Source organism: Alexandromys fortis, unplaced genomic scaffold (genome assembly GCF_014885135.2).
Source record: "Alexandromys fortis isolate MF-2015 unplaced genomic scaffold, M_Fortis_MF-2015_v1.1 scaffold_56, whole genome shotgun sequence".
Lineage (NCBI taxonomy): Eukaryota > Metazoa > Chordata > Mammalia > Rodentia > Cricetidae > Alexandromys > Alexandromys fortis.
Window position 1 is genome coordinate 1,709,788 of NW_026067935.1, and position 12,171 is coordinate 1,721,958.

General features: G+C 51.4%; 1 protein-coding gene across 2 annotated transcripts in view; it reads right to left on the reverse strand.

Annotated features, from left to right (window-relative positions):
• Window positions 1–6,183: 6,183 nt before the first annotated feature.
• Adgrd1 (adhesion G protein-coupled receptor D1) overlaps window positions 6,184–12,171 on the reverse strand; it is a 113,784-nt gene continuing 107,796 nt past the window's right edge. For both annotated transcript variants that reach the window (XM_050146597.1, XM_050146598.1), the window contains 5 exons: window positions 11,677–11,768; window positions 9,675–9,801; window positions 9,328–9,369; window positions 8,954–9,046; window positions 6,184–8,226 (listed from right to left, as the gene is read on the reverse strand). In XM_050146597.1, the coding sequence (XP_050002554.1) occupies window positions 8,131–8,226; window positions 8,954–9,046; window positions 9,328–9,369; window positions 9,675–9,801; window positions 11,677–11,768 (450 nt within the window). In that variant the 3' untranslated portion in view covers window positions 6,184–8,130. The remainder of the gene's footprint in view (window positions 8,227–8,953; window positions 9,047–9,327; window positions 9,370–9,674; window positions 9,802–11,676; window positions 11,769–12,171) is intronic.

Genomic DNA, 12,171 nt, shown 5'->3' on the forward strand with positions numbered 1-12,171 from the left:
GACTGCTGAGTCCAAATGTGAGAAAGCACAGGACCCAGGAAGTCTCTGGAAGCTTCAGCTTGACCGGCACTGCTGAGGAAACACCTGCTTCCTGCATTATTAAAGGACTCTCAGGATGCGGTTGGTGGACCGTGGGAGTGATACTGGTCCCAGCTGTCCATCTTTGCATCTTTCATGGTAAAGTGATGCAGCTGTATTATCTCCCAGCACTCACCACACTGGCTCTCGGGAGACCATGGACCACGGAGAGTCAAGGTCCCTGAGGGGAGCACAGGAATGCAGGCTGCTGGGCACCAGCCACTTCAGCGTGACGCTGTCTGATCCGAGCTTTTTCCCAAACCATGTGACACGCACAGGGCCTTAGACCCAGGTTTTATAGAAAGGCAGTTCACTCTGGTGCTTTTGACGCACGTGTCTGGCGTGATACAAGTGCACTCGGAGTCCTTGACTTCCTAGGGGTGCATCTAGCCCATCAATTTTCTTGTCTTTAAAACAGGGTGTAAGGATTTGAGGTGTGTAACTATCCAATTAATATCCTTGTCTTTAAGGTGGGGTGTAAATGAGCAGATGGGCTCCTATCATCTGAACTGCCCAGAGTCACAGTCTGCAGCTTGGGACCAACACAGCATGGGTTTGAGCTCTGTGGCCACAAACACTGCTGCCCAGGCTCAGGTACCCACTCAGTGCATATGGATTCCAGACACGCCATGGCCATGCTTTGTGAGACAGGCTTGGGAATTAGACCATGCCTTATAATGACTCTGCCCAAACTGCCCTGGCTCTCCTCCCAAACTGGCTCTCCTGCCAGCATGCCACCTATTCATGAAGCTCGCTCTCGGAGGAGCTTGGAGAGCTAAGAAGGGAGGTTCTGTGTGAATTAAAAGTGCATTAGAGCTCTCAAAGGACATCAAAGTCAATTTAAGTTTTCCAGAACAAAGTGCCTATCTCAGAGCCCCGTCACGGTTCCCAGCATTAGGAGTGCCCCCCTCCAGCACCATCTCTACCGCTCACTTCCTGGGCGTGGTCTGTGCCGTGACACTGGCCGTCGTTTTAATCACAAGCCCATAATGCACAAATGTAATTAGGAGGAAAGGAGACACGGGCCCCTTGGAGGGTAATTATGTGCTTGTTACGGCTCATTTTCCGTGTCTCATAGTGTGTGTAACTCACTCTAGGAGCCCAGCAAGGACCTGGGTGGAGTGGTGCCATGTGTCACACTGCACACATTTCTAAGGTTCTGTGTCCAGGCTCTAACTGTGTTGCTGTAGGTGTAAAGACTGCAGACAGAGCACCTTGGCCCCTGGGGTGTCTCCCATCGATAGCAGATTCGGAAGGAGGCCTGAGACTTTCCTATCAAGGCAAGAGTTAAGCCAGCAGACATTACAAAAAAAGAGCATGGCAAGCTCTAATGGCATGGCACAGAAGTCTGGGGAAGAAGTCCCCAGGAAGTGACATTTAAACTGAGAACTTTGAGCCAGGTAGGTGAGAGACTGAGAAGAAATACAGCCGCAAGTTCATGATGAGGTCACAAAGAGACCCTGGGTATTCAAAGCTATGTCCCTGCTCCCAGCCTCCCAGCCTTTAGATTATTCCATACCCCTTGGGGCCTCCCTTAGGGCACCATGAGGCCCAGTTGGGAACCTGCAGAGAACAGAGCCAGAAGTGGTTGGGAAAAGGCACAGACAGACCACAGCTCAGCAGGAAGTCAGGCATGTCTCCGGGGACATTGCCATGACACTTTGTCACTGAGCTTTAGAGGAAATGGGTGACACCATCACAAGTCAGCACCCTGCCAGGCAGGCGAGGAAAAGCACAGGCTGCGGCTGCACCTGCTGGCACATCTTGCCATCACCCACTGTTGCCCGACCACTTAGGAAACTCGTGGGGCAGCCAGGTGACAGCAGGTGACTTGCTGGCTCTTCCTGGAGGCTGAAGAGGAGTGGAGGAGTCCTTGCTCCCGAGAGGCTCCTCTCTTTACAACCCAGCTGGCGAGGGTTAGATGGATGTCCTGCAACGGCAGGTAACACACCTACAAGTTCCAGAGGCAGGATTCTCGAAGACCCACTGCCATAAAGTTGAGGCTCTGCACCATGGTGTACCCCACAGAGATGGTCACCTGCTCCCGGGACACAGTGGAGACCACAGGGAACTAAGGGCACACCCCGCCATGAAGGCATGAACACATGGAACTCTGGGTACCCCGAATGCTTAGGGGATGGCCATGGACAGCTATATGCTTGTGGCACACTGAGAGGGAGAGTCACTGGGGACTTTGAGGGATGCAGCTGAATCCCAGCTGCAGGGAGCTGTTCTCTGCAGTCAGTCCACCTATGACCAGACATCACTCCTCTAGTGACAGGTGGGCCATCTGTGAGTGACTGAGAACTCCATGCCACAGGAGCTGAGACAGAACAAAAGCTTACTTCCCTAACAAACCTAAGTGGACAGTACCATGCAGGGCTGGCCTTGTGTTTACCTCTGTAGGGGAAGGGCCTGTTCTGTCCTGTCTCTAGAGTCCCCTCTGTGTTTGACTTCTCTGAAGTTCCACCATGGCTGCTGAAACTCCACATCAATGACAACCTGTGGCAGGAAAGCCACCATTCCACCTGACTCTAGTCTGACTGCCCTAGCCCCCTCCCAGCTTGGGTACCGGCTTCACACTGAGTTGCATCCTGAGATGTACCCAGGGAGAGGCAAAGACATTCTCCCAGCATAGCCAGAGGAGAGGAAGGATGTCGTGGGCACCAGCCCCCAGCCCTTGTGGAAGGAGCCTGGCCAGCGTTTATCCACAGCACACAGCAAGAGAGGAGGATGACCATTTCGCAAAAGCAGGCGGCGAACACAGAGAAGGAAGCTGCCTGCAGCATAGCTGAGCTCACAGCTGCAAACCCAAAGGATGCAGAAGAGGCTATGGGGCCAATTACAGAGCAGCTGACTGGAGGCAGGAGGCACCAGGATCCTGGATCCCTGGACAGACTCCATTAGGCCCATCCTTTCTTCCTGATTAAATCTCCTCTAAGTGCAGCCTTCCTGAGGGAGAAAGAGTTAGCTGAAGGCTTGCCGCTTGCAAGGGCCACAGGTGGCATCCCCCAGAACCCTACCTCAGCTCCCAGCCAGAGGAGATGTGTGGTGCAATCCTTCCTGCCAGAGTGATATCCTGGGGACCCTGCGGTGACCCACCAGGGCCTCCATGGTGCGTCCAAGAGGGGGTTCCACGGTGCATCCGAGGGCTACTGTACCCCAGCCAGGGACCTGGGTCTCTCTCATCCATCCTCACTCATCAGCTGTAGCTAGAAACTTCTTTATACTATCTTTGGGCTCTAAAAGTGACAGCACAGTGACCCTTGGAAATAGGGGCAGCCGCCCTTGTAGCTCAGGGGCTGAGGGGCTGCCATGCCAATCCCTAGAAAGGGGGCAGTGACAGAGATTGAGCCTGGAGTAGTGGTGCACACCTTTAATCCCAGCACTCAGGAAGCAGAGGCAGATCTCTGAGTTCAAGGCCAGCCTGGTCTACAGAGTGAGTTCCAGGATAGCCAGAGCTGCACGGTGAAACCCTGACTTAAAAAGCAAATAAATAAAGTTTCTGTGGTTAATGACTTAAGCACCGTCATGGAAAAGGAACAAAGCAGGCAGGGCAGATGGGAGAGGTCAATAGGCAGACACAGAGGTGACTATCAGAATGCACCCTTCCACTTAAAGCCCTCCTACAGCAATGCAGAAGGCCTCCGGAGACCATGGTGATCCAGACAGCCAGGGAAGGAGTGGGTAGTTTGTAAACAGACTAAAAAACTCCTAAACAGAAGTAGAAGGTGTTCTAAGAGTCCTGGGGGCAGGAGCTGGCCCCCCTTCTCCCCCTCCCCCACGAAAGAGTAAGCTGTGTGAACCCGAGAAGAGACTGTAGTGTGGTGTGTGTGTGTGTGTGTGTGTGTGTGTGTGTGTGTGTGTGTGTGAAAACGATTGGGTCAGTGAGTGACTCAGTTGGTAAAGGTACTTGATGCCAGGCCTGCCAACCTGAGTTGATCTCCAGAACCTGCAGTGTGGAAGGAGAAAAGCAATACTAGCAAATAGTCCTCTGGTTCAACCATGAACTCCAGCATGGGCTAGGTGTGAGTCTCTGTCTCTCTCAAAGTAATTTTAAAAATAAAGACAAGAGCTAGAGAGACGGCTCATTGCTTAAGAGCACTTCCTGTTCTGGCAGAGTACTGGGGTTGCATCTCCAGCACCCACATGCCAGTTCATAACCGTCTGTAACTTTAGCTCCAGGAGACTGAGCCTTCTGGCCTCTTTGGGTATTGTACACACATGGTGCACAGACATATACGCAGGTGAAAGACCCAGAGACATGAAGATCTTTTAATCATATGATGTTTCAATTAAAATGAATAAAGTCAACGGTAAGCCAGGCAGTGGTGGCAACGCCTTTAATCCCAGCACTTGGGAGGCAGAGGCAGGCGGATCTCTGTGAGTTCGAGACCAGCCTGGTCTACAAGAGCTAGTTCCAGGACAGGCTCCAAAACCAGAGAGAAACCCTGTCTCAAAAAAGCAAAATAAATAAATAAATAAAAAGTCAACGGTAATGACTGAGAGCTTCCCAACACACCAACTATGCATGCAGGAAGCCTGCATGGAGCAACACACACACACATATACACACACACATATACACACTCAGAAAGTCAACCAAGACATACCATTAAAATTGTGCAAACCCCAGGTAAAATTCTCCTTAGTCGGAAGTGGGAGCCCAGATTACCCACAAAGCAGCAAGAATAGCATTCCAGGGAACTTCCTACCAACTCTGCTCATGAAGATGGTGGGGGGGTGATAGCCGAGCAATTGAAAGAAGAAAACACACCAGCGTTGAATTACATAATTCTAGCAAAAATCATCCTATGAAGAAAATTAACTCTATCTCAGAATAGCGGCCGGGGGATGGATACTCAGCACAGCTTCCTGGCAGGAAATGGTGAGTTTCTTCAAAAAGCAGAGTGATTAGATCGGATATAAACCCTAGTTAACGTGAAGAACAGAGCCCCGGGAGTGGAATATTTGAGAAAAAATAAGGAAAAGGTAAGATAAAGCTCTGTTTTGGTTCCTAATTGATTTAAGAACTAACCGTTCCGCTACGGTAGCATGGCAGCAGCCTTACCTTATTGAGTTTTGTCTTTTGCAGTTTCTGCTACCTGTGGTCTACCACAGTCTAAAAGTGTGAAACAAAAAAGATCCCAGGAATAAATAATTATTTTTTTTAAACTGCATGCCCTTCTCATAAAATCTCAATGCTGTCATGTTCTATCCACCTGGAATGTGGATCTTCCATCTGTCTAGTGTGTCCATGTCATGCATGCCTCCTGCCTGTTACCTGGAAGCATCTGCACCACGTGATGCTTCCTGCCCGTTTGTCTAGCACATGCCCCACTACATATAGGATCGACCCATTAGTGTACAGCATCCACACTGTACATGCCCCCTGCTTGTTGGTCTGTCACATCCATGCCGTATTGGCTTCTACCTGCCAATCACTCAGCAGCCTTGGTCATGAGATCAGATGTGATTGGATAAAATCATGCTTATCTGGGAGGCTAATGTTACGCTATGATGCCCAGGTCATCAACACGTCTCAATTTGGTCTCACAGGCACTGTGCCACCTCCCATCCTTCCAGGTAGAAAACACAAGCATAGTGCATTAAGAGAAATAGCAGAGTCACGCCTCTCCTGACATTGCTATAGTTTGACGATCACTTTTAACCTTTTACTAGGACTGGAAGTCACAACCCACTGGCCAATGAGAGGGGCTGGACCTACCGTAAGCGAGGCTGGTGAAATCAAACACCCGCTAGGCTGAACATCAACCAAACTCTCCAGCATTAGCTCAAACCTTCCCCTGCCACCAAGAGCTAATTTTAGCAGAATAAGGAAGCAGCAGGTTGCAGCCAGTGAGGGAAATGCATTTGGAAGGACTGTCTACTGCAGCAAACAGCCTAGAAAGACCCAAGCCAGACAGCTCCCTCTGTGGTTCCCTTCCTTCCCGAGCCTGCCATCTGCCCTGGGGTGCTCCCACCCACCGCTGGATACAGACCCCTGGGCTGGAATAAACTGGGTATACAGTAGGCGCTGGGGCTTTTGAGACAGCGTCATGTTCAGGTGCCACTAAGCACAGATTGCGAAGCCCGACACTCTAGTTAAGGACATTAAGAGTTTATTTCATCAAAATCGCAACATGTCTTCACGATAGCAGCAACTCATCATCTACCCTCTGCCGTGACTTCTCACACACGCCATTCTTTCTAATTTATGTGGGGCCAAATTACACACAGATAATAAATGATTGCAGAAGCCAAAGTCGGTAGTCTATAAATAAACCGCGCTCTCTCACTCACTGGGAACGGGAAGCCGAGACAGGGTCTGCTCTTCACTTCTCTCGATATATCAGCTACGTGAGAGCGGGTATTACCAAAAAGCCAGAAACTGAGCATCCCATGGGAAGTAAAGCCAGCCCTGGCCTGCCTTGCCTCAGTGGAAGCCCAGCACACGTGGCAGGGATACAGTGTTCTCACTACTGGGAGCTCAGCAGGGCAGGTCGGAAGCTGGGTCACTGGTGTCTGGTTTGAGGAGTAGTGAGATGCTGAGCAGTGACCACACACATTCTATAGGCAGGACTTGTCACCGAGCACAGAGTCTCAGCATGGCCAAAGGGGCTGCAGGAGGGTTACAGGGACCCAGTTGGCTGATAGATTTAAGTCCTGGCTTGGACAGCACAAATTCGAGTCTTATAGCCTCATGGTTTCTGGAAGAGACACCTGCATGGGGCTGTCACTTAGGGGCTGGGTGTGGCTCAGTGTAGAGTGCTTGCCTAGCTATGCCAGGCCCTGGCTCCATTTCATTACAGTGGAGAAAAGAAAAGGAAACAATTTAAGCCAAAAAAGATCCATAGAACTGAGTGGAAACTAAAGGCAAGAAAGTGGGAGGGGGAGGGGGCAGGTAGGAGCTCAGGGATGTCATGGGGAGTGAGGATTTTCCAGTATCAGGGCCAGACTGGTCCTCTGGGCTGTGCATATCACAGACACTTAGGTTCCTGTCCTAAGACAATTTAGGCTAGTTGGACCTTCACAGCCTGTTCCATTATTCTCCGTGATCCCCACCCACACGAGAATCTTGTTGACAAGCAGTTGTCACAGTGACTGTACCTCCCAGGGCTAAGTCATACCTCCAGTGGCCACCCTGCCTAGCGGTGGAGACTTGGTGCGGTCACTAATGGGAAAAAATCAGTCTCCGCAGTGTGGTTGGTCTGATGTGTGACATGAGGGACATCCAGCAGGGAAAGCAGTCCACAGGGATAGCTGCACCCACAGAAAACCAGGAGATGCTGATGCAGGTGGATGCCCAGCAGGGGAGGGGTCTCAGCCCTGGAGGAGGCAGGGGACAGTAGGGAGGCTTGTGTCTGAAAAGGCTTTTTAAGACCGACTTTAGGTCCAGCGAGGCACAGCTTGCTAGAAATAGGTTGAGTCAGTTCCTAAGCAGTGGCTCCATTAGGCTGTCTTCACAAGACTCCATACACAGGAAGGTGACTCCAGACAGGCAAAGGCAGAGACCCCAGAACTGGTATACTGCTAGGGTGGGAGGTGGCCCAATTAGTGGCCCCTTACATGAAGATGTTCATTCCAATTGGTGTTGGCCTCATTCCCCCACATAACCCAGCTACTTCTGTTGACCCTCTGGAGACACACAGGAGCTGAAATATCCCCCAGGACTCCGAATCTCCATCAAGGCTGAGGCTATGCCCTCTTGCGGCTGAATCCTTAGGCCTCCTTTACCACAGCCTCGCTGGTGCGGTGCTCTGTGCACAGGGTAACAAGGGAGGTTTACACTTAGGTGTCACCAAGGACTACTTTGTGCTCTGGGGTCCACAGAGGACAGAAGTGCCTACCGCATCAGGGAAGAAGGGCCACATCATTGCTGGCCACACCCCCCTGAGTCAACTTGCAGTGCTAGGGAGACACTCTGCACAGTCAGAGCTCGGGGCTGTAAACCCAGGCCGAGGCAGCAAGGAAAGGAACCCATGATGGAGGCAGGGTGTGCATTTTTCTCTGCTACGTGGAAGGCACTCGTTTGAGTGGCAGCCACCCTGATCACACAGCGGATAGGTCCACACGGTGGGCAGAATGGCTGCTCTTGTCCCATGGGCTTAACTTTGTAGATGCCATGCCTGGCCGGGTCCCGTTGACCTACAAAACACAAAGGGTGGTGTGAAGATAATTTTAAGAGATAGAGTTCATTCCATGTGACTACATGGATTTGGGGTCCCACTTCTGAGAAACAGGCTCCGTAACACCCAGAGTCCAGACCAGAACCCATGCAGGTTCTTAGCCCACCAAGACCAGGTTCTTTGCTCATTACCAGTCAGCCAGGTGCACTCTCTTCGTGGAACATGCCAAACGTGTGTGTGTGTGTGTGTGTGTGCGTGCGTGTGTGTGTGCATATGTGTGTATGTGGGGGTGGGGCTGTTAGACAAAGCTAAGATTCATCTTTGCTCTCTTGAGTTGTTTATTCCCGTGAAGCGGATAGACAATGGCCATTAGGCAAATGGCTGAGGTGGGAGTTTGGCCATAAGTCAGCGACACTTTTTCCTACTGCCATCCAAGGAGGAAATCCTAGAGCAGTGGTTCTCAACCTGTGGGTCTCGACCCCCTTTGGAGGTTGCCTATCAGATATCCTGCATATCCGATATTTCCATATGAGTCATAGACTCATAAGCATAGCAAAATTACAGTTACAAAGCAGCAATGAAAATAATTTTATGGCTGCGGGGGTGGTCACAACATGAGGAACTGCATTAAAGGGTCGCAGCATTAAGGAGCTTGAGAACTGCAAGGGGTTAGTAAATGGCAGAGAAGTGGACTGCATCTATACACTTACAGAGGGGCTCAGAAAGACCTGTCCCATCGTACTCACGATATCGGAACTGAAGGGCTTCGTGCTTGTGGTACGGCCAGAGCTGCTCGTGAGGGACCACACCTTGGTCTTGTGCTTGAAGGCGGCTCTCACCTTCAAAGGCAGAAGAAGGAGCCTTAGCGGGAACTCCAGAGGTTGGCATAGCAAATTCTCAGGGGTCGTTGCCAACAGCCCCCAGAGACTTGCTCTGTCCTGAGCCCAAGCACCCCACACAAGGGCAGGGCATCAAAGTTGGTACAGTATTGACATCAGAGCCAGTGGTTCCTAAGGAGGGCCTGACAAGGGTTGTATCACCCTAGAATACACTGCCCTTCTCTGTGCCCTCATGGAAGTGAGAAGCCACTTGGAGCTGTGACAGGGTAGGATAGACGTACCTCTGAGTTTAGGAGACAGTGAAAAAGGAAGATGAAAAGGCCCTGGGAAGGAAGGGGAGAGAGCGTCAGAGCCACGCATGACACAAGGTCCCCCCAACACTCAATTCTGATGGTGACATGAGCACAAGTCACTGTAGGGGGCTGGCTGTGACCTGGAGCCTAAGGCTTGCAGCCCCAGGAAAGGGGAAATTTCCAGATGGCTCAATTCAGCCTAAGACCCTGATCACCACCCCAACTTCCAAGCAGAGGACACCAGACTGCCTTAGCTACACCTTGGTGTTCACACCCGACAGGGATGATGGGAGCAGACCATGCTGCCAACCTGTTGGCCTGCAGGCCCCCCTTACCTGCAAGGAATTGAGCACAGCAAACATGTATTGGAAGACCAGGGCCCGGTCACTGACAGCAAGCACTCCAAACACCCATGAGGTTCCCAGGATGGGTAGCAACACAGCAACAGCCTTGGCTGTCAACCTGGAACAAGGGCGGTGGCATTCATGTTAGCAGTGGGCAGGCAGACTAGACCAGGAGGGCCTTGGGGTGCCAAGTCTGCTGTGCTGGGAGGAGAAATGGCTCAGAGGGGAATGAGACTGGGTTGTCTGTAGACACTTGAGGGCATGGTGCTTGTCACTGTAGCTCTGCAAACGCCAGTCTGCCTTCCCAGAGTACACTTATACCTGAAGCCCCTGGAGCCCAGATAAGGCCAGCACTTGATGGTGCTTCTGCAGAGAGAGATAGGGGTGAAGGAACCTCCTAGCTGAGCTCTGGGAGAGATGGTGGGTAGGACAGGGGTGGTAGGATTGCATGTCATGGACACAGTGCCAACCTTGGTACTACAGGGGCCAGGCTAAGATAGGAACAAAAACCTGGGTTGGGTATGAGAGCTGAAGGCCTTAGGGCTGAAGGTGGAGTGAGAAAGCACAGCCCCCGTCCTGGTCAGGCCACAGTGGGCAGGGGACAGACCCAGGATCCCCTACCCCTCAGAGGAAAGTGGACAGAAAGTGCTCCTGAAGCTCCTGAATGTGCTTCCTCATTCAGGCACAGCATAGAAGGTTCCAGGGGCAGAAAAAGCCCAAGAGAGCTGCCTCCACTTGTCAAGTTAATTTATGGGGTTTAGAATAATTATCTCATTGATTTCCTGTTGCCTATAGGAAAACTGTTGTTCATAGTTTTTTGCTCAATATACTGTTTTTAAAGTGACTTACAGGATACCAGTAGCCTGGCACCCCAGTTGTTATTGCAGAAGATCCCAAACCACCTGTGAGGGGGCTCTCAGCCGTGATCCTTAGGGTTCAGGATGCTAACAGTTAGCTATGGTCAAAGAGGACTATGAGTCTTGGGTTCATGAGTCCCAGGAGTGAATCCCATTCCACTGGGCACAAGGCCTGGCCATGATCACCACCATAGTATCCCCCACACACACCAAACAGGAAGAAAGACACTCTCCCAAAGAGGACACTGGCCACTGCTGTTCTACCTCTGGTCGGAGCGGGGGGTATGGATTTGGGCATGAAGCCAGTTCAAAGAATGGGAACTGAGCCCAGGAGGATGTATCTCCATGTATGGGGTATCTTATAGGCTCAGGACTTTGTGGTCACTTTGTCTCCTGCCCCATCCAGTTGCTGTAGGTTTTTCTGATGTTTGCCATTGGCAGGCCTCAGTAGATAAACACCAGGAACCCAGGCAACCTCAATTGGCATGTCAGGTCCATGAGAGGTGTGGTACTTCCAAAGACTCCTTCTCCTTTAGTGGTAGCCCAGTGAGTGTGAAACAGGCTTTCTAGAATGTTCCCTCACATGGCATCCCAAGAAGAGGGCCCTGAAAGTCCCTTTCCGCTGTGAAGGAAGTGAAGAGCAGAGGGGCTCATTGCTGCTGGAACTAGAAGTCAAATTTCCATCTCTAGAATCTTCGTTTCCCCGCCCTCCAGCTGTCTTTGATTCTGACTGGAGAAGCCCCCAGAGAACATATTCATATGGCTGCATTAAGATCTCATCTTGTGCCTTTAATCCCAGCACTCGGGAGGCAGAGGCAGGCGGATCTCTGTGAGTTCGAGACCAGCCTGGTCTACAGAGCTAGTTCCAGGACAGGCTCCAAAGCCACAGAGAAACCCTGTCTCGAAAAAACAAAAAAAAAAAAAAAAAAAAAAAAAAAAGATCTCATCTTGCGTCACTAGGAGTAAGAAGCAGAATAAGGACCCAAACCAACCAAGACTGGTCATGCAGGTCTTGAGAATGCAGAGCCAGGCGAAGACTCAGATGCTGGTCCCGGGAAGCAACCTTGTCCCTCCTAAAGCCTCAAGTGGCACCCATGGGCAGTACAGTGGGGTGTGGACACTCGGGGTCAACTTACTTGAAGGCACTAGGGTCCCCGTGTATCTTGTAGTTGTCGGTGCTGACGTGGGAGATGACCCTCGTCACAGCTACCAAGATGACAATGTTGACCTGCGAGAGAGGAGAGAGAGGAAGGCAGTGAGAGGAAGGGTCCACCCACAGGACACAGGGACATGCCCCGTGACAGCCACTCCTCCACCAACAGGGAACACAGCTGGGACAGGTTCAAGGCAATTCTCTGGGCTTTCAGCAGGACAGATGCCACCTAACCCTGCCCCACAAGCATCATGACAGGAAGCATGAGTGTGACCTTTGGGGTCAAATGAGTCAGTCAGAGCTCATCTCATGCTTTTTCGGTCCGTCTGACCGTGGACACCTCTGTGGGTCTTGGGAATCTCTGATTCCCACGAAGTGAGAAAGATTGGCTGGGGCAAACAGACCGGGGAAAGAGTAGATGCCTCATTTGTCCAGCCCTTACATGGCAGCTGGCTCTCACCACGCACATACCGTGTGA